This window comes from Mirounga angustirostris, unplaced genomic scaffold (genome assembly GCF_029215605.1).
Source record: "Mirounga angustirostris isolate CCGP_5_RB_7025 unplaced genomic scaffold, mMirAng1.0.hap1 SCAF_2, whole genome shotgun sequence".
Taxonomy (NCBI): Eukaryota; Metazoa; Chordata; class Mammalia; order Carnivora; family Phocidae; genus Mirounga; species Mirounga angustirostris.
Genome location: NW_026991710.1, coordinates 202,359,939 through 202,386,534, shown reverse-complemented (window position 1 = coordinate 202,386,534; position 26,596 = coordinate 202,359,939). Strand labels below are relative to the sequence as shown.

Genomic DNA, 26,596 nt, shown 5'->3' with positions numbered 1-26,596 from the left:
GAGACAAGGCAGGCAGGCCACAAAATGGGAGAAAACACCGTAAAATCACTTCTCTGATAAGGGATTAATATTCAGAATATATAAAGAACTCTTATAATCCAATGACAAAAACCAGATAATCCAATTCCCTAATGGACAATGACTTCAACAGGCATTTCCCTGAAAAAGAGAATGGCCCACAAGCAGGTGAAAATATGCTCAAAAGCATTCAACACCATGGAAATGTAAACTGAAAGCACACGAGACATCATTTGTCGCCATCAGGCTGGCTACCACCAAGCAAACAGAAGATAACAGCGTGAGGGTGGATGTGGGGGCCGTGGCCACTCTGTGCAGGGCTGGCGGGATGCAGGATGGTGTGGCCCCCATGGACAGCAGACCAGCATTTCCTCGAGAAGTCACACTCAGAGTTACCGTCGGACCGGGCAATCCTACCCCCCGAGAGGCAGGAACACAGGTGTCCACACAGGATTCCGTGCACGGTCTCCAGGGCGGCACTATTCACAACAGCCCAGACGTCCATCAGCAGATGGCAGGCAAACAGAACGTGGCTTATCCATATAGCGGAATGCTGTTTAGCCTGAAGAGTGGCATGGTCGCCCGACGCTGCGAATAACTTAATGCCACTGAATTGTACACTTAAAAACGGCTAAAATGATGAATTTTATGTTATGCATATTTTACCACAATAAAAAAATATATTTTCATGGACAGAGTCAATGACCTCCTAAAGCGTGAGTCAGCTGACAGGTGTCTCTAAAACCCAGTAATCCTGAGAACAGGTGACTATCACCACGGAGAAAGGGAAGATCAAACCGGGAAAATGATGTTCTTGTTATTCCCAAAGCAGAGAAGAGGAAACAAGGAAGAAAATAATAAATTCAACTAGAATCAAATGACCTAAACCAGAACATTTAATGTCCATAAAGTGTTCTTAAAACAGAGACTTTCAAATACAAGGTTATATTACTTTACAAAAATATATAACAACTTCAAACTACACAGTTTATTAAATTTAACAGAATGTCCATTTTCAATTTTTACAAGAATCAGAAAAACAGGATCACTGTGTAGTAATCTGAGACATAAGCAATTTCTGATAATTGAAAATGTTCCATTTTATCCCAGTTTCTCAAAGTCTGACTGCATGTTGCCCATTGTGTACAACACATAAATAAATAACACGGCAGAGATACTTTCAAAGTTCCTGGGATTCAGGTTACAAAGAAAATTTAGCAATTCTGTCTTCTCTGTACAAATCACGTCTCTGCCGATCGCATGTTTGCCGTTTTATATTTTCTTGCTAAATGTTGGCTCTTCTTGGATGCACCGACTTGTTCACTGTGTTTCTCCGGAAGGATGTGTGTGACCCAGTAGTTAAAGAAAGCTGAGAGCACTCTGGCGTGGTCTGGAGGGCAAACACACGACATAAAACAAAAGATAAAAAAGAGCAGGAAAGTCCCCAAACACAAACTATAAATGATGTTTTTTAGCCCTTAGCTGTTGGCTCAGAAGTGGTAGTGGTCGCGGCCCGCGGCAGTCAGAGCCTACAGCACGCGGGTAAATTCTGGGGGTCGGTGCTTCCTCGGGTGACAGCTCGCGGTCTGCAGGCTCTGTCAGACCTTCCGAACACCCGTGACGGAATTGCGCGACCACCGGCGCTCAGGGGAAGGGCACACTGAAACCCAGCGCAGGGAAACAGAGCGCGCAGGGTCCGCGGACACAGGTGTGCGCGCAGGGGAACAGGGCGCTCAGGGGTCTGCGATGGAACCCCTCCGTGGGGGCGTCAGGGCCACGGGCACAGGTGTGCGCACAGGGGAACAGAGCACGCGGGGTCCGCGGCGGAACCCCTCTGCGGGGGCGCCGGGGCCGCAGGCACAGGTGTGCGCACACAGGGGGACAGAGAGCTTGGGGTCCGAGGTGGAACCCCTCTGCGGGGGGCGCCGGAACCTCACGCAGGCACACGTAGGAGGTGCCCTAGCGCAGCGTGGTGCCTGCAGCCGGCCTGGGCTCCACCGCCCCTCTCCCGCCTCCGGGGCCTGTGCAGCTTCCAGTGCGGATGCCTCTCCCCAGGTGCCGGGCCTCCTAACCGCTCGGACACCCGTCACAGGCGGCCACTACGCACAGCGGCCTTGGGGCGGTCGGAGACGGGGCTGCCCTCGGGAGCGGCCGGCTGTCAGCACGCCCTGCAGCCCGGTCACATGCAGCCGGCTCCGCTGGGAGGCCCACCCCACTGCCCACTTGGAACAGAGGCCCGGGGCTAAGGCCGGTCCGGATGCGCCCTGCTACCCGGCCAGCGGCCTGACCCCGCGCTCCCTCACCAGGCGTCAAGGAGGGTCGCGTGACAACATGCGGTAGAGTGCAGCGTTACTGCCCGGACCGTAGGCTCCTGTGTTCGGAACCGTAAGTGGTCAGGAGCTGGGCCCCTTTCCTGGGCACCAGCTTGGTCCTAGCTCCCTAAACACGGACCCGTGAAGAGACCGACTGGGGCGCAGCCAGGAAAGGGCCGAGTGTCAGCAACGGTAATGACTGAGCGGCGGGGAGGGACCCTCTGCAGCTCCCAAGTGCGTGGTCCTGGCCCAGCCGCCCGCCCCTGCGCCGCGCCCAGGACAAGCGTGCGTCAGACACACCGGTCTGAGGACAGGGCTTCACTGCTGCTAACATGCTTTGTTTTGTCTACAAAACAGCTTTAAATAGAACAACTCTGAAAGCATATCCTACATGCACTAAAAGGGAACTCATTTTTAAGGAAAGGGCTTCATATGTAAGTTTTAGTTCTACCAAGTGCTGAAAGTAAGTGTGCTTGTAGACAAAACTTGCCCAGTGACCTGAACGTAAGAAGCCCAGAGAAACATTCCTGCTAAATCCCCAGCTGCTGCTGAGAACTCTGCCAACACGTTTTAGAGCAACGCAGAAGAAAGGCCTCCGTGTGAGGAACACAGCACAAATTCTGAAAATTTTAAATGATTTATTTTTACCTCATAAAAACTTTATATTTGTTTAATAAAACTGGCTTTCTGCAATTTGAGCTGAAACTTTATGGAAATTTAAGTCTGCTGCATCTAGCGCGACCACCAGCGAGCTGCTCAGGAAGCCCTGGCCGCCCGACCCCCCTGAGCTGAGCTCCTTGTGAGAAGGGCTTGGGTGCCTCAGCTTCTGAGGCACCATGCCTTCCCGCACGCTCGCCTCTAGGCTCCCCCGCGCCTCCTCCTGCAGGGGCCCCCGGACGGGTCTCTGCTCTCCTCCACCCTCTCTGCTCTGCGAAGGTGGCCCCTGGTGACCTTCCCCATCCTCAGTCTCACCCTGGGTGTCCAGCCAGCATCCCGTCCGGCCCCAGGCGACCCTGGCTCCTGAGGTCCCTCTCCCTGGACTCTGCCCCTCCGAGCATCACAGCTCAGAACCGGCCACTGGGCTCTTCCAGAGGCTCAGGCCCCACGCCTGCTCAGCTGGCCATCCTGTGGCTTCCACCTGCACAGCCTCTCTGAACCTCCCACACCTCTGGACCGCCTCTCTCACCATAAGCAAAGGCCCCGGCCTTCTGCTCCTGACCCTTCACTCTGGCCTGAACTCGACAGCCAGGGGTCTTGCTTGTGTCTGGGAGCAGAAGCCCATAGCGATGGCATGACTCTGCACTCGGGTCGACACCACCGCCAGGTCGCCCTCCATCCGCCTGCTCCCACGACCTGCTCCCACCATGAGAAACCCACCACACTCCATCCCAGTGCATTTGCTCCTGGCTGCAAGAATATCCCCTCCCTGTGGGTTTTCCTTCTCCGCAGACTCCGATCTAGCATGCACATGGCGGGGGTCAGCTCCCAATCTCGTTACCTGTCTCCCCACCGGGACTCGAGGCTCCTGTCTAGCGTGCACACGGCGGGGGTCAGCTCCCGATCTCGTCTCCCGTCTCCCCACCGGGACTCAAGGCTCCTGTCTAGCGTGCACACGGCGGGGGTCAGCTCCCGATCTCGTCTCCCGTCTCCCCACCGGGACTCGAGGCTCCTGTCTAGCGTGCACACGGCGGGGTCAGCTCCCGATCTCGTCACCCGTCTCCCCACCGGGACTCGAGGCTCCTGTCTAGCGTGCACACGGCGGGGGTCAGCTCCCGATCTCGTCTCCCGTCTCCCCACCGGGACTCGAGGCTCCTGTCTAGCGTGCACACGGCGGGGTCAGCTCCCGATCTCGTCACCCGTCTCCCCACCGGGACTCGAGGCTCCTGTCTAGCGTGCACACGGCGGGGGTCAGCTCCCGATCTCGTCTCCCGTCTCCCCACCGGGACTCGAGGCTCCTGTCTAGCGTGCACACGGCGGGGGTCAGCTCCCGATCTCGTCTCCCGTCTCCCCACCGGGACTCGAGGCTCCTGTCTAGCGTGCACACGGCGGGGTCAGCTCCCGATCTCGTCACCCGTCTCCCCACCGGGACTCGAGGCTCCTGTCTAGCGTGCACACGGCGGGGGTCAGCTTCCGGCGGGGGTCAGCTCCCAATCTTGTCACCCATCTCCCCACCAGGACACGAGGCTCCTGTCTAGCGTGCACACGGCGGGGGTCAGCTCCCGATCTCCCCAGTCTCCCCACCAATACATGAGGCTCCTGTCTAGCATGCACACGGCGGGGGTCAGCTCCCGATCTCGTCACCCGTCTCCCCACCGGGACTCGAGGCTCCTGTCTAGCGTGCACACGGCGGGGTCAGCTCCCGATCTCGTCACCCGTCTCCCCACCGGGACTCGAGGCTCCTGTCTAGCGTGCACATGGCGGGGGTCAGCTTCCGGCGGGGGTCAGCTCCCAATCTTGTCACCCATCTCCCCACCAGGACACGAGGCTCCTGTCTAGCGTGCACACGGCGGGGGTCAGCTCCCGATCTCCCCAGTCTCCCCACCAATACATGAGGCTCCTGTCTAGCATGCACACAGTGGGGGTCAGCTCCCGATCTCGTCTCCCGTCTCCCCACCGGGACTCGAGGCTCCTGTCTAGCGTGCACACGGCGGGGTAGGCTCCCGATCTCGTCACCCGTCTCCCCACCGGGACTCGAGGCTCCTGTCTAGCGTGCACACGGCGGGGTCAGCTCCCGATCTCGTCACCCGTCTCCCCACCGGGACTCGAGGCTCCTGTCTAGCGTGCACACGGCGGGGGTCAGCTCCCGATCTCGTCACCCGTCTCCCCACCGGGACTCGAGGCTCCTGTCTAGCGTGCACACGGCGGGGGTCAGCTCCCGATCTCGTCTCCCGTCTCCCCACCGGGACTCGAGGCTCCTGTCTAGCGTGCACACGGCGGGGGTCAGCTTCCGGCGGGGGTCAGCTCCCAATCTTGTCACCCATCTCCCCACCAGGACACGAGGCTCCTGTCTAGCGTGCACACGGCGGGGGTCAGCTCCCGATCTCCCCAGTCTCCCCACCAATACATGAGGCTCCTGTCTAGCATGCACACGGCGGGGTCAGCTCCCGATCTCGTCACCCGTCTCCCCACCGGGACTCGAGGCTCCTGTCTAGCGTGCACACGGCGGGGTCAGCTCCCGATCTCGTCACCCGTCTCCCCACCGGGACTCGAGGCTCCTGTCTAGCATGCACACGGCGGGGGTCAGCTCCCGATCTCGTCACCCGTCTCCCCACCGGGACTCGAGGCTCCTGTCTAGCGTGCACACGGCGGGGTCAGCTCCCGATCTCGTCACCCGTCTCCCCACCGGGACTCGAGGCTCCTGTCTAGCGTGCACACGGCGGGGTCAGCTCCCGATCTCGTCACCCGTCTCCCCACCGGGACTCGAGGCTCCTGTCTAGCGTGCACACGGCGGGGTCAGCTCCCGATCTCGTCACCCGTCTCCCCACCGGGACTCGAGGCTCCTGTCTAGCGTGCACACGGCGGGGGTCAGCTCCCGATCTCGTCACCCGTCTCCCCACCGGGACTCGAGGCTCCTGTCTAGCGTGCACACGGCGGGGGTCAGCTCCCGATCTCGTCTCCCGTCTCCCCACCGGGACTCGAGGCTCCTGTCTAGCGTGCACACGGCGGGGTAGGCTCCCGATCTCGTCACCCGTCTCCCCACCGGGACTCGAGGCTCCTGTCTAGCGTGCACACGGCGGGGGTCAGCTCCCGATCTCGTCTCCCGTCTCCCCACCGGGACTCGAGGCTCCTGTCTAGCGTGCACACGGCGGGGGTCAGCTCCCGATCTCGTCTCCCGTCTCCCCACCGGGACTCGAGGCTCCTGTCTAGCGTGCACACGGCGGGGTCAGCTCCCGATCTCGTCACCCGTCTCCCCACCGGGACTCGAGGCTCCTGTCTAGCGTGCACACGGCGGGGTCAGCTCCCGATCTCGTCACCCGTCTCCCCACCGGGACTCGAGGCTCCTGTCTAGCGTGCACATGGCGGGGGTCAGCTTCCGGCGGGGGTCAGCTCCCAATCTTGTCACCCATCTCCCCACCAGGACACGAGGCTCCTGTCTAGCGTGCACACGGCGGGGGTCAGCTCCCGATCTCCCCAGTCTCCCCACCAATACATGAGGCTCCTGTCTAGCATGCACACAGTGGGGGTCAGCTCCCGATCTCGTCTCCCGTCTCCCCACCGGGACTCGAGGCTCCTGTCTAGCGTGCACACGGCGGGGTAGGCTCCCGATCTCGTCACCCGTCTCCCCACCGGGACTCGAGGCTCCTGTCTAGCGTGCACACGGCGGGGTCAGCTCCCGATCTCGTCACCCGTCTCCCCACCGGGACTCGAGGCTCCTGTCTAGCGTGCACACGGCGGGGGTCAGCTCCCGATCTCGTCACCCGTCTCCCCACCGGGACTCGAGGCTCCTGTCTAGCGTGCACACGGCGGGGGTCAGCTCCCGATCTCCCCAGTCTCCCCATCAGGACATGAGACTCCTGTCTAGCGTGCACACGGCGGGGGTCAGCTCCCAATCCCGTCACTCGTCTCCCCACCGGGACTCGAGGCTCCTGTCTAGCGTGCACACGGCGGGGGTCAGCTCCCGATCTCCCCAGTCTCCCCACCAATACATGAGACTCCTGTCTAGCATGCACAGGGCGGGGGTCAGCTCCCGATCTCCCCAGTCTCCCCATCAGAACATGAGACTCCTGTCTAGTGTGCACACGGTGGGGGTCACCTCCCGATCTCGTCACCCGTCTCCCCACCGGGACTCGAGGCTCCTGTCTAGCGTGCACACGGCGGGGGTCAGCTTCCGGCGGGGGTCAGCTCCCAATCTTGTCACCCATCTCCCCACCAGGACACGAGGCTCCTGTCTAGCGTGCACACGGCGGGGGTCAGCTCCCGATCTCCCCAGTCTCCCCATCAGGACATGAGACTCCTGTCTAGCGTGCACACGGCGGGGGTCAGCTCCCGATCTCGTCACCCGTCTCCCCACCGGGACTCGAGGCTCCTGTCTAGCGTGCACACGGCGGGGTCAGCTCCCGATCTCGTCACCCGTCTCCCCACCGGGACTCGAGGCTCCTGTCTAGCGTGCACACGGCGGGGGTCAGCTTCCGGCGGGGGTCAGCTCCCAATCTTGTCACCCATCTCCCCACCAGGACACGAGGCTCCTGTCTAGCGTGCACACGGCGGGGGTCAGCTCCCGATCTCCCCAGTCTCCCCATCAGGACATGAGACTCCTGTCTAGCGTGCACACGGCGGGGGTCAGCTCCCGATCTCGTCACCCGTCTCCCCACCGGGACTCGAGGCTCCTGTCTAGCGTGCACACGGTGGGGGTCAGCTCCCGATCTCCCCAGTCTCCCCATCAGGACATGAGACTCCTGTCTAGCGTGCACACGGCGGAGTCAGCTCCCGATCTCGTCTCCCGTCTCCCCACCGGGACTCGAGGCTTCTGTCTAGCATGCACACGGCGGGGGTCAGCTCCCGATCTTGTCACCCATCGCCCCACCAGGACACGAAGCTCCTGTCTAGCGTGCACACGGCGGGGGTCAGCTCCCAATCCCGTCACTCGTCTCCCCACCGGGACTCGAGGCTCCTGTCTAGCGTGCACACGGCGGGGGTCAGCTCCCGATCTTGTCACCCATCGCCCCACCAGGACACGAAGCTCCTGTCTAGCGTGCACACGGCGGGGGTCACTCCCGATCTCCCCAGTCTCCCCACCAGTACATAAGGCTCCTGTCCTGCGTGCACACGGCGGGGGTCAGCTCCCAATCTCGTCACCCGTCTCCCCACCGGGACTCGAGGCTCCTGTCTAGCGTGCATACGGCGGGGGTCAGCTCCTGATCTCCAGTCGCCCCACCGGCACACGAGCACCCAAGGGCAGGGCTTTGTCTGCCCCGTTCTCCGAGAATCCAGCAACTGAGGACAGAGGGCGGCGCAGGCAGACGCCCAATGAAGCTCAACAGACACGTTAATTCAGGACCTCTGGGACCTCTGGGACCCCAGCTCGGTGACCGGCCTCCCCAACTGGAGAATGAAGTGTTGACGGTCCCTGTCACTCCCCTGCTCGTCACCCCAGCGCCACACTGGGATGGCCTTACTGTCCTCTTACCTGATTTGATACCATGTTAGTAGTGACCTTTCAGCTGCAACCATGAGGTTTCTGGGTGGAGACAGTCATTGTGGTCACTTTGACGTTCCCTCGGAGAAGTCTGCAGAAGCCCTCCATTCATTCAGCTGAAAAGGTGCCACTGGCCTGGTGTGGGTCAGGCGTGGGCTCTGCGGTGGTTCTCTAGGAAGAGCCTTGATTTTCTGATCCTTGGCGTCTGCACACTCCCGTGGCCTGATACTCCCCCCAACGCCCATTTCAAGCTACTGACACGAAGTCAGCACCCCGGTGCTGGGAGGACTGGGGCACGGTTGGCCCCAGCACCTGACAGTTTGCGTGGAAAGGGCACCCAAGAAAGGGTGGTACACAAGAGAAAAGTCGTCTTGTAATTCACGTCTCCCCAAGATACTTAACGGGCAGAAAAAGTCAGCCTCCTACCAGCAGAGCAGAGGAGGAAGCGGGCAAGGGGTGACATTTAAACCGATGACATCTGGCCCAGACAGCTCAGCGCCTGGAAGATCGGGCGGCACAGGGCCTTCCGCGCCCGTCACGTGAGTCCTGCTTACAGCAAGCACATTCCCGTGTCCACAAGCACACGCGCGTCCCCGACGCTCTGCCCCCCGGCCTCGGGGGCTGACCCCAGGGGCTCAGTACGTACCGGGCGGCATGGCGCAACATGCTGGGAGCCTCTCCAGGGCGTGCTGCAGGCTCTCGGTGTCTCGCACGAGTAACAGCGTTTTCATGTGATGCACAAGGCGCACATCAGAGGGGGACATGCTGTGAGCCTCGAGATGCTGGAACAGCTCCTGACTGGCTTCCACGGACACAGCACAGTCTGCATCATCCTTGGAGGCACCTAAGCAAAGCCAGGGTCCCAGAGAAACACACGTTTATGTTTCTTTCTGTCAGCTGAAGGTACTTCCCACCTAACGCGTCTCTACTCAGAATGAGCTGCTGGGGATAGAGGAAGCTGCCAGGAGAGGCCGCTGGAGCAGAATGTGAACCGTCAGCAAGGAACTAGGGCTCAGTGAAGCCGCTGGAGGCCTGCCTCTGTCTGGGCCTCCATCTCCTGCGACGCCTTCCAGAAACACCGCTAGGAGTCACGGGCCGTGGCAGGGCCACGGACACGGCCCAGCCCTGCAGACCGGCCTCAGGTGCCCCGTTCCCACTCAACGGCTTTTGCTGTGCTGTTCTCCGCTTTAGTCCCGCTTGGACTTCATACAGCATTTTGAGTCTATGACTTGATGGCCTTTCCCAACTTCAAAGAACTCCCAACTATTACCTCTGCACACGGCCCCCAGCGCCCTGTCCTGGACCCCAAGTACACGCATGTCAGACCTGTTCCCGTCCCCCTGGCGCCTGTGAGCACCCATCTGCAGGTTCTATCCTGCCTGTTTCCCGGCCACTGATCTCTCTCATGCTGAACCTGACCTGCGGCTGAGACTCAGCATTGAGTTCTTAATTTCAGTTATTATATTTCTCACAATTTGCATTTGACTGTCTTAATAGATTGAGGCTATCTGGTGAAATTCTGCAATTTTTCACCTTTTTCTCCCTATTTTTTTGAGCACCTTAATCATACCTCTTTCAGTGCCTTCTGATAACATCAATGTCTCCATTGCACGTTCTTCTCGTGGTTTTGCCCGCTAAGTTGGAGTGCGTGAGTATGGAAACTGGCGGTGGTCTGGGCCAACCTGCCCCTGCAGGGACTGAGCTGACACAGGGTGGGCTCAGCCGCCTCCACCCACCCCTGCTCCAAGTGCGTGGCCCTCTGGGATGTCAACCTTGTCAGCATCCCAAAACTGCCGAAGAGGTCCACCATGTTGTTGAAGCTCCTCGCTTCTCCCTACCTTGCAGCCCACAGGTTGGCATCTGGCAAAGGTTCTGAGAGGCCCACAGGCCTGCACTGTGGCTGAAGCTGCACACACTGGTGGGTGAGCTTCCCAGGGCTCGGCCGGCCCTCCCCTGCACCCCGCTCCAGCGCCCACATGCATGGCCGGCAGACGCCCCCGGGGAAAGGAGGCCGTGGAGTTAGGGCTCAGCCCTCACGTGGTGTCACCTCCTCTGGGGTCTGCCCTCTTGGGCGCTTTTCCGCAGAACCTCCTAGACTCACACGCAATGGATCCTGTACTGAGGTCTTTCTGAGGCTCCTTCTGCTCTGCCGCGTATTAGCTATGTGTTCCTACTAGCCTCGTTTAGCTATTAAGTTTGTTTTCGCTCTGTTAAGACAAAGCGCTGATAGACGTGCTAAAGGGGAAAGGGTTAAACTGATCTATTAACAATGGCATTTTCACACCCTTGTGTAAATCACTTCCTTACCCCCCCAATTATCACAGAGCCAAAATTTCTCAGTCTTATTCATAAGGTCACATTCTTGCTCACATCGGGATACACTAAACCCACCCCAGCCCCTGAATCCACTAGGAACGTTGTCAGAATGGGCAACGGCTCATCCCGAGCGCCTTTGTCCTTGGTGTGAACATGGTGGCTCAACTCAGCACCTGCCCCTTCCTGATCCTGAGGTCAGCCGTCAGTAAACCTCAACACAAACGTAAGCAATTACCACCCATGAGAGTAAATGTGCTTCCCTTTTTCATCTCCTGTATCAATATAGAGAGTTGCTCAAAGACGCTCCCTGAAAATCTTAAATCCGCAAGTTACACGTGGGAAGTAAATCAAGGTACTTCTCAGAGGGGACGGTTGTGCTTATACTTTTACTTCCTGATTAGCTCGTGAAAACGAGCCTGAGTTCATCACACCTGCAATCTGGACTGACCTTTCCCGTGGAAATAGAGCTGAGAATACCAACAGCCTCTGAAATCGCGTTTAAAGCAGTGAGGATGCAGAGACCAACCACGTGAGGAGCCACAGCCTCGAGCACAAGCCATTCTGCATCCTTGCTGGACAGAGTTTAAATTTCTCATCTTTGCCTCAAAACTAATGACTTATTTTGACTACTGCATATTTTCGTGTTTTATATTTTAAACATTTAAATATTTTATATTTGCTTACTTTTCCAAATAAGTGGATGCCATTATTCAAAAGAACGGTAAAAAACATACCATCATAAAAGTAAATTTCTTGTGTTGACTTTAGAAACCTTAGGATATCATCTGCCTTTTCATTGGTACTTTTAAGGTCTTCCTCATTGGTGTCTGCACCGTCCTCCCCGCGGGCGTCTGCACTGTCCTCCCCGAGGGCGTCTGCAGCATCCTCCCGGTGATCCTCCGCGTCCTCCCCGTCACTCTCTCTCAGGGCTTCTTGCTCGCTGTCGCCCTCCTCAGGCTGGTACATGAAGTTGCGGCCAGAGGCTGTGGTCAGTAAGCCGGCAGCTTTCTTCCTCTTCATCTGCTGCTTCTTCTTCAGTTTCCTCTTTTTATTTTTACTGATTGTGGGGCCATCTGTGGGCCGTGGCTGCAGTTTTTCTTGTGAAAGACTCTGCTGTTTCTTTAATTCTGCTTGTTCTGCATGATCATTATTGGGATTTTTAAAACTTTTCTTGGATTTATGCTTTCTTGCTCTTCTTCTCTTTGGTTGATCATGAAGATCCTCATCTATAAAAACAAAAATTCAAATACAACCATTTTCTGTACAATAGAACCATAACAAACATATTAGGTTAAGTTTTCCATTAGAATCTTGCAGATTCAGTAGAAAAGGTATTTAAAATATTTACTTCAGTGATTCTCAACTTTATCTCAAGTAACTACGTGATCGAGGAACCTGGGACTTACCCTTAACTAAATGAGCGGCGGACGTGTTCTTCCAGAGAGGCCTGCACAGAGACAGATACACGCACGTTCACCGTTGCTACAATCATGACAAATGGTGAGATTTCAGGGATGTAAGAGCTGTTGCAATTTTATTGGAAGTAAGGTTTCAGGCCTGCAGCCTTGGGGAAAACACATTAATTCCTATATTTTAAAATTTTACTTTGGTGCCTTCTAAGAGCTACTCGGATGTGAGAATAAATCATAACTAGGGTCGCCTTGCCCGTGTGAATCAGCACGAGGTCACATTTTGAAATGAAGATGGAGCTTGGGCTCGCGGTCAGCAGCCATGGGTTGGCTGTGGATGTGCCCGGCAGGCCTCCAACGAAGAGTACGGCATCAGGGGCTGTGACGTGCTCACCCTGAAGCCCCAGGGTTGAACACGGGACAACAGTGAAGGCTCTGAGGCTGTTGCTGCCTCCGTCTCTGTGTCTCTGTGTCTCTGTCTTCTGTTTCTGTGTCCATCTCTGTCGCAGTCTGTCTCTGTCTCAGTCTCTGTGTCTCTGTATGTCTCTGTCTCTCTTTCTGTGTCTGTGTCCCTGTCTCTCAGTCTCAGTCTGTCTCTGTCTCTCTCAGTCTGTCTCTGTCTCAGTCTGTGTCTCTCTCATTCTGTGTCTCTATCTCTATCTCTATCTCTCTGTCTCTGTTTCTCTGTCTGTGTCTTTGTCTCTCAGCCTCTGTCTCTGTGTCTTTGTCTCTCTTAGCCTCTCTCTGTCTCTCTGTCTCCATCTCTCTGTCTCTATTTCTCTCCACCTCTCTCTCTGTCTCTCTGTGTCTCTATGTCCCTCTGTCTCTGTCTCTGTGTCTCTCTCTCCATCTCTGTGTCTCTCCGTCTCCGTCTCTGTGTCTCTGTCTTCTGTTTGTGTCCATCTCTGTCGCAGTCTGTCTCTGTCTCAGTCTCTGTGTCTCTGTATGTCTCTGTCTCTCTCTTAGTCTCTATATGTCTCTGTCTCTCTTTCTGTGTCTGTGTCCCTGTCTGTCTCTCAGTCTCAGTCTGTATCTGTCTCTCTCAGTGTCTCTCTCATTCTCTGTGTCTCTATCTCTATCTCTCTGTCTCTGTTTCTGTCTCTGTCTTTGTCTCTCAGCCTCTGTCTCTGTGTCTTTGTCTCTCTTAGCCTCTCTCTGTGTCTCTGTCTCCATCTCTCTGTCTCTACTTCTCTCCACCTCTCCCTCTGTCTCTCTGTGTCTCTATGTCCCTCTGTCTCTGTGTCTCTCTCTCCATCTCTGTGTCTCTCCGTCTCTGTCTCTGTGTCTCTGTATGTCTCTGTCTCTCTCTCTGTGTCTGTGTCCCTGTCTGTCTCTCGGTTTCAGTCTGTCTCTGTCTCTCTCAGTCTGTCTCTGCCTCCGTCTGTGTCTTCCTCATTCTCTCTGTGTCTCTATCTCTATCTCTCTGTCTCTGTTTCTCTGTCTGTGTCTTTGTCTCTCAGCCTCTGTCTCTGTCTTTGTCTCTCTTAGCCTCTCTCTGTCTCTCTGTCTCCATCTCTCTGTCTCTACTTCTCTCCACCTCTCCCTCTGTCTCTCTGTGTCTCTATGTCCCTCTGTCTCTGTCTCCGTCTGTGTCTCTCTCTCCATCTCTGTCTCTCTGTCTCCACCTCTCCCTCCATCTCTCTGTGTCTCTATGTCCCTCTGTCTCTGTCTCCGTCTGTGTCTCTCTCCCCATCTCTGTCTCTCTGTCTCCATCTCTCTGTCTCTACTTCTCTCCACCTGTCCCTCCGTCTCTCTGTGTCTCTATGTCCCTCTGTCTCTGTCTCCGTCGGTGTCTCTCTCTCCATCTCTGTCTCTGTCTCTGTGTCTCTGTATGTCTCTGTCTCTCTCTCTGTGTCTGTGTCCCTGTCTGTCTCTCGGTTTCAGTCTGTCTCTGTCTCTCTCAGTCTGTCTCTGTCTCAGTCTGTGTCTCTCTCATTCTGTGTCTCTATCTCTATCTCTATCTCTCTGTCTCTGTTTCTGTCTCTGTCTTTGTCTCTCAGCCTCTGTCTCTGTGTCTTTGTCTCTCTTAGCCTCTCTCTGTCTCTCTGTCTTTGTCTCTCTTAGCCTCTCTCTGTCTCTCTGTCTCCATCTCTCTGTCTCTACTTCTCTCCACCTCTCCCTCGGTCTCTCTGTGTCTCTATGTCCCTCTGACTGTCTCCGTCGGTGTCTCTCTCTCCATCTCTGTCTCTGTGTCTCCATCTCTCTGTCTCTGTTTCTCTCCACCTCTCCCTCCGTCTCTCTGTGCCTCTATGTCCCTCTGTCTCTGTCTCCGTCGGTGTCTCTCTCCCCATCTCTGTCTCTCTGTCTCCATCTCTCTGTCTCTACTTCTCTCCACCTGTCCCTCCGTCTCTCTGTGTCTCTATGTCCCTCTGTCTCTGTCTCCGTCGGTGTCTCTCTCTCCATCTCTGTCTCTGTCTCTGTGTCTCTGTATGTCTCTGTCTCTCTCTCTGTGTCTGTGTCCCTGTCTGTCTCTCGGTTTCAGTCTGTCTCTGTCTCTCTCAGTCTGTCTCTGTCTCAGTCTGTGTCTCTCTCATTCTGTGTCTCTATCTCTATCTCTATCTCTCTGTCTCTGTTTCTGTCTCTGTCTTTGTCTCTCAGCCTCTGTCTCTGTGTCTTTGTCTCTCTTAGCCTCTCTCTGTCTCTCTGTCTTTGTCTCTCTTAGCCTCTCTCTGTCTCTCTGTCTCCATCTCTCTGTCTCTACTTCTCTCCACCTCTCCCTCTGTCTCTCTGTGTCTCTATGTCCCTCTGTCTCTGTCTCCGTCTGTGTCTCTCTCTCCATCTCTGTCTCTCTGTCTCCACCTCTCCCTCCATCTCTCTGTGTCTCTATGTCCCTCTGTCTCTGTCTCCGTCTGTGTCTCTCTCCCCATCTCTGTCTCTCTGTCTCCATCTCTCTGTCTCTACTTCTCTCCACCTGTCCCTCCGTCTCTCTGTGTCTCTATGTCCCTCTGTCTCTGTCTCCGTCGGTGTCTCTCTCTCCATCTCTGTCTCTGTCTCTGCGTCTCTGTATGTCTCTGTCTCTCTCTCTGTGTCTGTGTCCCTGTCTGTCTCTCGGTTTCAGTCTGTCTCTGTCTCTCTCAGTCTGTCTCTGTCTCAGTCTGTGTCTCTCTCATTCTGTGTCTCTATCTCTATCTCTATCTCTCTGTCTCTGTTTCTCTGTCTATGTCTTTGTCTCTCAGCCTCTGTCCCTGTGTCTTTGTCTCTCTTAGCCTCTCTCTGTCTCTCTGTCTCCATCTCTCTGTCTCTACTTCTCTCCACCTCTCCCTCCGTCTCTCTGTGTCTCTATGTCCCTCTGTCTCTGTCTCCGTCTGTGTCTCTCTCTCCATCTCTGTCTCTCTGTCTCCACCTCTCCCTCCGTCTCTCTGTGTCTCTATGTCCCTCTGTCTCTGTCTCCGTCTGTGTCTCTCTCCCCATCTCTGTCTCTCTGTCTCCATCTCTCTGTCTCTACTTCTCTCCACCTGTCCCTCCGTCTCTCTGTGTCTCTATGTCCCTCTGTCTCTGTCTCCGTCGGTGTCTCTCTCTCCATCTCTGTCTCTCTGTCTCTGTCTTCTGTTTGTGTCCATCTCTGTCGCAGTCTGTCTCTGTCTCAGTCTCTGCGTCTCTGTATGTCTCTGTCTCTCTCTCTGTGTCTGTGTCCCTGTCTGTCTCTCGGTTTCAGTCTGTCTCTGTCTCTCTCAGTCTGTCTCTGTCTCAGTCTGTGTCTCCCTCATTCTCTCTGTGTCTCTATCTCTATCTCTCTGTCTCTGTTTCTCTGTCTGTGTCTTTGTCTCTCAGCCTCTGTCCCTGTGTCTTTGTCTCTCTTAGCCTCTCTCTGTCTCTGTGTCTCCATCTCTCTGTCTCTGTTTCTCTCCACCTCTCCCTCCGTCTCTCTGTGCCTCTATGTCCCTCTGTCTCTGTCTCCATCGGTGTCTCTCTCTCCATCTCTGTCTCTCTGTCTCTGTCTTCTGTTTGTGTCCATCTCTGTCGCAGTCTGTCTCTGTCTCAGTCTCTGCGTCTCTGTATGTCTCTGTCTCTCTCTCTGTGTCTGTGTCCCTGTCTGTCTCTCGGTTTCAGTCTGTCTCTGTCTCTCTCAGTCTGTCTCTGTCTCAGTCTGTGTCTCTCTCATTCTGTGTCTCTATCTCTATCTCTATCTCTCTGTCTCTGTTTCTCTGTCTATGTCTTTGTCTCTCAGCCTCTGTCCCTGTGTCTTTGTCTCTCTTAGCCTCTCTCTGTCTCTCTGTCTCCATCTCTCTGTCTCTACTTCTCTCCACCTCTCCCTCGGTCTCTCTGTGTCTCTATGTCCCTCTGACTGTCTCCGTCGGTGTCTCTCTCTCCATCTCTGTCTCTGTGTCTCCATCTCTCTGTCTCTGTTTCTCTCCACCTCTCCCTCCGTCTCTCTGTGTCTCTATGTCCCTCTGTCTCTGTCTCCGTCTGTGTCTCTCTCTCCATCTCTGTCTCTCTGTCTCCACCTCTCCCTCCGTCTCTCTGTGTCTCTATGTCCCTCTGTCTCTGTCTCCGTCTGTGTCTCTCTCCCCATCTCTGTCTCTCTGTCTCCATCTCTCTGTCTCTACTTCTCTCCACCTGTCCCTCCGTCTCTCTGTGTCTCTATGTCCCTCTGTCTCTGTCTCCGTCGGTGTCTCTCTCTCCATCTCTGTCTCTCTGTCTCTGTCTTCTGTTTGTGTCCATCTCTGTCGCAGTCTGTCTCTGTCTCAGTCTCTGCGTCTCTGTATGTCTCTGTCTCTCTCTCTGTGTCTGTGTCCCTGTCTGTCTCTCGGTTTCAGTCTGTCTCTGTCTCTCTCAGTCTGTCTCTGTCTCAGTCTGTGTCTCCCTCATTCTCTCTGTGTCTCTATCTCTATCTCTCTGTCTCTGTTTCTCTGTCTGTGTCTTTGTCTCTCAGCCTCTGTCCCTGTGTCTTTGTCTCTCTTAGCCTCTCTCTGTCTCTGTGTCTCCATCTCTCTGTCTCTGTTTCTCTCCACCTCTCCCTCCGTCTCTCTGTGCCTCTATGTCCCTCTGTCTCTGTCTCCGTCGGTGTCTCTCTCTCCATCTCTGTCTCTCTGTCTCTGTCTCTGTGTCTCTGTATGTCTCTGTCTCTCTCTCTGTGTCTGTGTCCCTGTCTGTCTCTCGGTTTCAGTCTGTCTCTGTCTCTCTCAGTCTGTCTCTGTCTCAGTCTGTGTCTCCCTCATTCTCTCTGTGTCTCTATCTCTATCTCTCTGTCTCTGTTTCTCTGTCTGTGTCTTTGTCTCTCAGCCTCTGTCTCTGTCTTTGTCTCTCTTAGCCTCTCTCTGTCTCTCTGTCTCCATCTCTCTGTCTCTGTTTCTCTCCACCTCTCCCTCCGTCTCTCTGTGCCTCTATGTCCCTCTGTCTCTGTCTCCGTCGGTGTCTCTCTCTCCATCTCTGTCTCTCTGTCTCTGTCTCTGCGTCTCTGTATGTCTCTGTCTCTCTCTCTGTGTCTGTGTCCCTGTCTGTCTCTCGGTTTCAGTCTGTCTCTGTCTCTCTCAGTCTGTCTCTGCCTCCGTCTGTGTCTCCCTCATTCTCTCTGTGTCTCTATCTCTATCTCTCTGTCTCTGTTTCTCTGTCTGTGTCTTTGTCTCTCAGCCTCTGTCCCTGTGTCTTTGTCTCTCTTAGCCTCTCTCTGTCTCTACTTCTCTCCACCTCTCCCTCCGTCTCTCTGTGCCTCTATGTCCCTCTGTCTCTGTCTCCGTCGGTGTCTCTCTCTCCATCTCTGTCTCTGTCTCTGTGTCTCTGTATGTCTCTGTCTCTCTCTCTGTGTCTGTGTCCCTGTCTGTCTCTCGGTTTCAGTCTGTCTCTGTCTCTCTCAGTCTGTCTCTGCCTCCGTCTGTGTCTCCCTCATTCTCTCTGTGTCTCTATCTCTATCTCTCTGTCTCTGTTTCTCTGTCTGTGTCTTTGTCTCTCAGCCTCTGTCCCTGTGTCTTTGTCTCTCTTAGCCTCTCTCTGTCTCTGTTTCTCTCCACCTCTCCCTCCGTCTCTCTGTGCCTCTATGTCCCTCTGTCTCTGTCTCCGTCGGTGTCTCTCTCTCCATCTCTGTCTCTCTGTCTCTGTCTTCTGTTTGTGTCCATCTCTGTCGCAGTCTGTCTCTGTCTCAGTCTCTGCGTCTCTGTCCCCGGGCAGCAACCCCACAGGGCGGCCTGTCTCCACTGCGAGCCTGTGAGCACCTGCTGTGTGGGCTGGAGGGACGGACACACGGACACGCGGAGGTGCGAGGCAGGCGGAGAGAGAGGAGACCCGTGCGCCGGCGGCCAGCTCCCGCTTTACCGCGCCTGACCGGCAGGTCCGCCGCGACCCCGCGCGCCCGGCCCGCTTGCTCCGGGCGCACGGACCCCACTCGCCGCCTCGCCCGCGGGCGCCGCGGCCCGCGTGTGCCCCCGCGCCCCCAGCCCCGGCACGCGGCCCCCGCGCAGGCGCCCCCGCCCCGCCTCCACGGCTGTCCCCAGCCCGCCAACGGGAAGGGCTCGCACCGGGAGGGCCACCGCCAGGGCCTGGCGCCGCCCACTGTCCGCACGGGACGCCGAGGCGGGTGAACGCCGAGCCGGCAGGCGCTGCGCCGTCGCGGGCCGGGGCGCGGCGTGGGGCCGAGGCCCCGCGGGCCTCCGCCTGGCCCGCGGCACCTGCTGCGCGGGTGCGGTCCCGGTCCGGTGCGGGGCGCCCGCCCGAGCGCCATCCAGGGGGCCCGCACCAGCCCCGCAGGGCGGAGGCCACATCTGCGCGAGCCCGCCCCCCCGCCCCCAGGGCGGCCTACGGGTTCCAGCCTCCCCGCCGGGAAGAGCAGCGCCCCCGACAGCCTGGCACGTGCGCGGTCCCTGGGCTCAGTCTGGGGCCGCAGTGCGCTCGCGGGGTTCGGCCCCGGGAGGCGCCGGGCAGGACCAGCCGAAAGGACTCCGACCTGGAGCTCTCCCTTCATTCTGCAAGCTCCCTGCCCTTTGAAAACAAGGCACTTCTACAATGAGAAGGACCTTAAGTGCTAATTTTCTGTGACTTCTGCTAACCTGACCTTGCATCTCACCAGAGAAGCTGGGTTGCCGCTCCTCGGAGGGACTTTGTCCAAACAGGCCCTCCTCCACTGACTCCAGAACATTCCGTCTCCACTGGCCCACTACACACCTGCAATCTTGCCTTCTTCAAACCCTCATACACAGTGAGAGCTATGGCAACATTTATATTAGGGAGCCAGTGGTCTGACGATTTATAAATCTGAGAAGCACACTAATTTTGAAAAGCTACCATCCCCAAAACATACCTTTCAGACACGCTAACTTTAAAAATAATCACAATTTGTCAAAGTTCTCTCAGCTACTATTTGGCACCCACATTCTGATGAACTGCTATAGTAGAAACAGTTAGATACCCAAAATAGCCATAGTCTCCAGCTTATTCCAATTCTCACAGCTGTACCATGTTGCATTAAAAAAAAGCTAAGTCTTTTAAAGGAAATGTGAGTTTTATTCTAGATGCAAAGCTAAGGCTACAGATGCATTTGATAATTACCCTTTGGCTCTCAGTGTCCTCTAGAGGCTAAATGCAAAGTAGTAAGCTTACAGTTAGTGTTGATCTAAACCATACACATGGCAGGCTGTTAAAATATGAAGATATGAGGTGCTTCAAACTACTTTCGTTTTCAAAGACTTTTTATTTGAGAGAGAGCGACAGAGGGAGAGGGAGAAGCAGACCCCCCACTGAGCAGGGAGCCCGATGCGGGGCTCGATCCCAGGACCCTGAGATCATGACCCGAGCCGAAGGCAGATGCTTCACCGACTGAGCCGCCCAGGCGCCCCTCGTGTTACTTCCGTAGTCTGTTTGCCTCAAATTCAGGACAGTATTGGCCAGTGACCGGTGCCGACTGCACACATTCGGCAAAGTGAAAATGGGGTGCGGGTTTCGTCAGGATGTGGTTGCCTGGCTCTCGGGACTGCCCTCCCCACCCCGAGACTGAGGGGACAGGGACACGGGAGAGCCAGGCAGGGGCCCGTCTGCAGCCCAGCCTGCATACTGGGCAGAGGGGACTTTAAGAGTTCCCTGTAACTTTAAAAAATGGATTTGCTCACTCTTTTTTTTAATTGGTTCTGGATATCTAGAGCGGAAATTTCCAAAGAGAGCAAGAAGGGGAAGCAGCACGACGGCTGGCCACAGGGAAGAGGTCTGCCTGGGCTTCGCTTCAGTTCCAAGCTATAATTTAGCTTTTAATCCCAAATAACATCCAAAGAACGCACGGGACCCTCATGTCATACAAAGGGCACCAGGCTTCAAACCCTACAATCTGGGGGCGCCTGGGTGGCTCAGTCAGTTAGTGTCAGACTCTTGGGTTTCGGCTCCAGTCGTGATCTCATGGGATCGAGCTCCGTGCTGGGCTCCGTGCTGAGCGGGGAGTCTGCTTGAGATCCTCTCCGTTCCCTCTCCCTTTCTCTCTCTCTCTGACTCATCCTCTCAAAAACAAAAACAAAATACTACCATCTAGATAATAAATTCCTCATGATTGTAAGTCTGTCTGCCTGATGGCAATCAGATCACTTTGTTCTGATAAAATGTTCTGATCTGTTGCCACACTAAATATCTACTTCACAAGAACATAACAAATACGTGGTCAACATACACGACCTAATAATCTTCAGCCTCATTACTTCCTGCCTTCTTTTCTGAAACAGGTTTTGATACTGAAATCATCTCCCAGTTCTCTAGTTAGTTCTGAATAGGCTTGAGTTCTCTGTCTTTGGAAAATGAAACTTTAGTCTTGAAAACTGAGAAACAGGCATTTAGTGGAAGGATAATTAGGTGGTGCCTCGCCCACAAAAACACTCGGATATGGACTTCTCAAAACAATTCATATTTAGAATAATTCTCTGTGATAATTTTCAATAAAATGACCAATAAATGGTGAAAGTTTTGAATTAATAAAATAAATGGTTTAATATATGGCAATAAAATCCCAAATCCCTTAGATAAAATGTTAAAACCATGAAACTCATTAAAGTTAAATTATGGGCAATAAATAAAAAAAGTTAAAGAAAGGGCAATCAGGAAAGTAATTAAGACAGCGTAAGTAAGGAAGAGACACAGAAGTTATTCAATAAATACCGAGCTACAGAAGGTTTGCATGGAGTAAACATGTCCTCCAAGAACAAGACAGACCAGGGACGAGGAGGGAAGTCGCAGGCCGAGCGGGCAGGCTGTATGCTGGGCAGGTGCGTCCGTGTCCCAGACCCCCTGAGCTGGAGATGTGGGGACGCCGGGCACCCGCCTCTCGCCTCTCACCTCCAGGAAAGACGTGAGCAAGGAACAGGGAGGGTGTGACGGCCAGGGTGGACACACCAACCCTCTCCTGACGTGGCCCCGACCTGTGTGGTGGAGGCAGCCTCACACACGGTGCACGGTCCATCCGTGTCCACCAGACCTGCAGCCCCGGCGGCCCCGGCGGCCCCTTAACACCCATCTGCATAGTTGTTTAGGGCGTCAGAGCTCAGATTTTCCTTGTGTGAATCCGTTCTCTGCAGGTAGGACGGGCTTCACAGCAGCTTCCAGACAGGCCAACTGGTAACCAGACACCGAGCGTGCCAAGTCTGCTCCCAGGGTTACGAGCAGCTGCCCCGCCCTTCTGCGGTCCCGTGACATCCCGCACGGCCGCGGGGCTTAGCGACTATTTCCCCTATTTGTGTCCTAAGGATAACATCTTGATGCAACTTAGCTTGAAAACTGCAGTCAATACAGACCCAGACATGGTTCAACATTTCTTTTGAAAAACAGTAACGTGTGTTAGTAATTAGATCTGATATGTAGGCAACACAGTCAATATAAAGGTCCATTTATTTTAAGTGTTAACATTTCAGAACAACCTATAGACCATGTATGTCCCTTGGGCAATGCCTACACACAAACGAATGTAACTACTTTTATAAGCAGAACAGAACGCAGCTGTTTGGCTGGGTTACATGCAGAACTCCTAGTAATGTAGAATAATTTGTAAAAATATGGTGAAATGATAAATCTGACCTAAACTTTACAACACTTTTCACATGAACATACTAGACCTTCTCATGATTCTTCATTCTCTGTGCCTAAAACTAAATTGTTCCTCTTGTTTATGAGCCGCCTTCGCTTACTGCCAAGCCCAGCTCAGACCTGCCAGCTTCCTTCGTCCCCAGGGTTCTCCTTCCACTAGAAATGCGCAGCACGGGAGGAGAAGACCTGTTACCGGCTTTATTACTCACCTGCGAGCTCTAAGGGCTACGTTTCAGCCACTTCTGTTTCTCCAATGTTTGACATACTAGGTTCTCAATGAAGAGCTTGCATTTCAGATCCAGCCAGCTACAGAAAATAAGGACACTGTGCAGAGCTCCTCGTGCTCTGAAGTTCACAGCAAACGATGCTTATTTCTCTTGTCCACAAATAGGCATCAACTGTCTTTTGGGGCCGGAAGTATAGCGACATGCGGTCCACTTAGATCTCGGGATCCTCAGAGTTACTCTGTGGTATTCACACAACCAAAAAGGCACCCTCTTATGTGGGGCTTCTCTCTCCCTATCAGACTGATTGGGGTGAATCTAGAGGAGATCCAGGTTCCTTGACTGTTTCCTAACGGGGGTTCCTTGGGTTACCAGTGAGTTCATGTAGGGTCCTGGATGGCTGGGACCCTGGTGGCTTTGGGAAGCTCTCAGAGATGCCGCCAGAGATGAGAATGGCCTGGAGGACACCGGGCGTGAGGCCTCCTTCATGAGGTCTGCCGGCCGGAAGTAGAGACCCACCACTGCACCAACAGTGTAGGAGGGCTCCCCTTTCTCCACATCCTTGCCAACATCTGGCTCATTCGTGGACACCTGCTACTTCACAATGACTGGTTTTGGGCAAACTCGTGTTCTTGAGAGGCTCTGAAGACGCGGAGATTCAGAATGGGACTGAGTTTGGGAATGCGGTGAGATTTCTGTGCAGAATTCACAGGGTTCTGGTACTACCTTATTATTTCAGGCGATGGCAGAGGCTTAGCAAAGTCCTTGATTCCACATTACCATTTTTATACTGTGTCTACAGTCAATGGTGGCAGGAACCACACCCCTGTCCCATGTTCACACTATTTTTCATTCCTATTTCTCGGATAATTTACAAGAAGGAGCAAATTGCCCTGGAGAAGAATTTGTGAAATCCCATGTGAAACCATGGGTCACCGGGAACCATATCTGTGTCCATGTGATGATGGGAGAATGGGTTACGTGGAGTCACAGAGTGCCTTTCTGGAGGGTCCCGCCAGCCACACCTGGGAGAACGTGGTCTGTGCACCGTCACTTCCCTGATGCCGTCGGAAAGCACCGCAAGATGCTCTTGGTATCACCAGCCATCTTCGGGGCGTGGTCGGGCTAGGCTATGGGGACGAGATGGAGAAAGCAGCCTCGGACGTGGGCTGCCGCCTGTCTGCAGTGACTGTGGGCCGCCACCTGTCTGCGGTGACCGTGGGCCGAATGAAGGGCGGCCCCACTGGGCTCAGCCCCTATCCCATCTCGGCCTCCGTGCTCTTGGGAACACCCGGTCTGCTGAACAGCCTGCCCCTCACCATCGGCATCGTGTTTGCGTGCCCCACCCCCTCACTGGCCCGTGAGCCTGTGGTGCGCGTCGCTGACTCGCTGTGGGACAGAGGACAGGTCAGAGATGCTGCGTCAGAATTATTTTCATGAATCTTCTCTACCCATTGTCACTTTATAGGACAATTAGTTCAAGGAAATCTAAATGCACTCACCCTTAAAACTGGGAGAGAATTCAGAAAACCGTCTATTCAAACCCCTCATTATACAGAGAGAAAAATGCGGCCCAAACAGGTCAGGAGTCTGGCAGATCATGTGGATGCAGACTCCCTGCACACTTCTCTTCCACTTCACCTGGCACCTCCCACCATCCGCCACCAGGTGACGTACCTTCTTGTCTGGTGATGCTGACGGAGTTCCGTCACGAAAGCTCGGTGCACAGCCAGGCATGGGGACCACAGTCAGGGGAGACTGTGCACCTGCCGTGCTCTGAACCTGTGAGCCCCGCACAGATGCTCCTTTTGGACCCAGCCCTGTGACCTGGTGTGTTGAGAACTAGCGTGAGCCTGCTCGGCAGAGAGTCTGCTCAGCTGCCATCGACGACGTGCGGCCCTGAGGCCTGCAGCTCAGGGAGGTCGGGGTCCTCCTCGGCAACACTTTGGCACGTACTGGGGGGGCTGCTACTTTGGCATTTCATGAGAATCCTTCTGGATGGGGGTGCTTCTCAGTATGATTACTGCAGGTTCTGCATGAGCCCTTCCCTCCACGGCATCCCTCCCCAGCTCTACACGTCGGGCAACCCACACGTGACTCATTGTATAGCTGAAAATCTGGACCCTCTACCAACCTCTCCCTATTTCTCCCAACCACTAGCAACCACTTTCCTATGCTCTGTTTCTAGGGCTTTGCCTTCTGTGTTTAGATTCCACATATATGACATAATGCAGGATTCAACTTTCCCCCTCAGACTTATTTCATGTAGCATAATACCCTCGAAGTCCATCCACGTCGTTGCAAATGCAGGACTTCTTTCTTCCTCATGGCTGAACCGTATTCTGTTGTATGTACACGATGTGGTCTTTGTCCATTCACCCTTTGATGGACATGTATGGTTGTTCCATGTTTCAGCTACTGTCAACAGCGCACAATGAACATGGGAGGCAGGCGTGTCCTTGAGATCCTGTTTCCATTCCCCGGGGTTATGTGCCCAGAAGTGGAAGAGCTGGGTCACAGGGTAGCTCTTTTTGAATTGTTTAAGGAACCTCCATACAGTTTTCCAGAGTGGCTGCACCAGCTTGCATTCCCACCAACAGGGTAGGAGGGTTCCCCTTTCTCCGCATCCCCGCCAACATCTGTCGTTTCCTGACTTGTTAATTTTAGCCATTCTGTCTGGTGTGAGGTGGGATCTCATGGAGATTTTGATTTGGATTTCCCTGATGCCGAGCGATATTGAGAATTTTTCATGTGTCTGTTGGCCATTTGGATGTCTTCTTTGGAAAAATGTCTGTTCATGTCTTCTGCCCATTTTTCAATCAGACTGTTTTTTGGCTACTGTTGTAAGAATTCTTTTTATATTTGGGACATTAACCCCTTATTGGATATATACTTTGCAAATGTTTTTCCCATTCAGTAGGCTGCCTTTTTGTTTTGTTGTTTCCTTCACTGTGCAAAACCTTTTAGTTTGATATAGTCCCAATTGGTCATTTTATTTTTTGCTCTTACTGACTCTGCTTTTGGTGTCAAATCTAAAAAATCACTCATAAGAACTATGTCAAAGAGCTTCCCCCGCCATGTTTTCTCCTAGCATTTTAATGGTTTCAGGTCTCCCATTTAGGTCTTTCATCCATTTTGAGTTTGTTTTTGTGTGTGGGTAAGAAAGTGGCCCAGTTTCATTGTTTTGCATGTAGCTGTCCAGTTATCCCAACACTATATGTTGAAGAGACTGTTTTTTCCAATTGCATATTCTTGCCCCCTTTGTCCAAGATTCATTGACCGTATGGCCGGGCTTATTTCTGGGCACACAAGTCCGAGCTGTCCCCCCACTAGACAGGCAAGTGAGCCCAGAGGGGAGAGAAAGACGACACACATAGAGATGACGCTGTGCAGACACTGGTGGGCAGAGCACAGACACGAGGAATGACGCCTGGGCTGGGCCGGAGGGGTCTCGTGGGGCACATCTTAGAGGACACTGCGGGCTGTCACAGGTCACAGTGAGGAAGCTGAGGGGACACCCAGCAAGCCTTCAGCACCAGGTCGGAAGCAGGGCCTGTGGAAAGCCCTCTCAGGGGGCACAGCTGCGGATGGCGGGGGTGTGGGGCCCTCAGGAGGGACGTCTGTGAGCGGGACAGTGAGCCAAGCGTCTGGGACCTCAGGAGCGCCGTGGAAGACGTGTGGGTGGTGAGGGCTGCTGAGAACGGGCCGCACAGAGGCCGACAGGCACACGTGCTGACGCACTGGGCGGGGCTCACCAGAGAAGTGACCCTGCTCAGTGTCCTGAGCTGGATCCACCGGGGACGTGGCCCCGGCTTGCCTGCCGCACTCCCAGCTGAACGCCAGGCAGACCGGGGTCCTGCTCCTGGGTTTCAAACCTGCACTGCACCCCACCTGGGAGCGCAAAGGGCAAAGTTACTGGGCAGATGGGACAGGAACCACGAGAGTGAGAAGCCCCTGTAATGTGATGGGAAACGTGTGTGGGCTTTGGAGACGGCCGTGAACCAAGCACGGAGTCAGACTTCCCAGGGGAAGGCTGAAGAAGGAAGAGCTCTTGCAGGGGAACGCTCAAACCAACATTCCTGCAAGCTCACTGGGAACCAGCCCAGCCAGGAAGACAGTCAAAGCAAGGAGCCTAACCAAAGAGGTGAAGGATCTGTACTCTAGAAACCACAGGACACTGATGAAGGAAATGGAGGA

The 26,596-nt window shown here is 54.7% G+C and overlaps 1 protein-coding gene across 2 annotated transcripts in view; it reads right to left on the bottom strand.

The window, feature by feature from the left end:
- Positions 1-896: 896 nt before the first annotated feature.
- ERICH1 (glutamate rich 1) overlaps positions 897-26,596 on the bottom strand; it is a 65,848-nt gene continuing 40,148 nt past the window's right edge. For both annotated transcript variants that reach the window (XM_064585729.1, XM_064585730.1), the window contains exons 4-6: positions 11,517-12,008; positions 9,113-9,310; positions 897-1,408 (exon numbers count right to left, since the gene is read on the bottom strand). In XM_064585729.1, the coding sequence (XP_064441799.1) occupies positions 1,260-1,408; positions 9,113-9,310; positions 11,517-12,008 (839 nt within the window). In that variant the 3' untranslated portion in view covers positions 897-1,259. The remainder of the gene's footprint in view (positions 1,409-9,112; positions 9,311-11,516; positions 12,009-26,596) is intronic.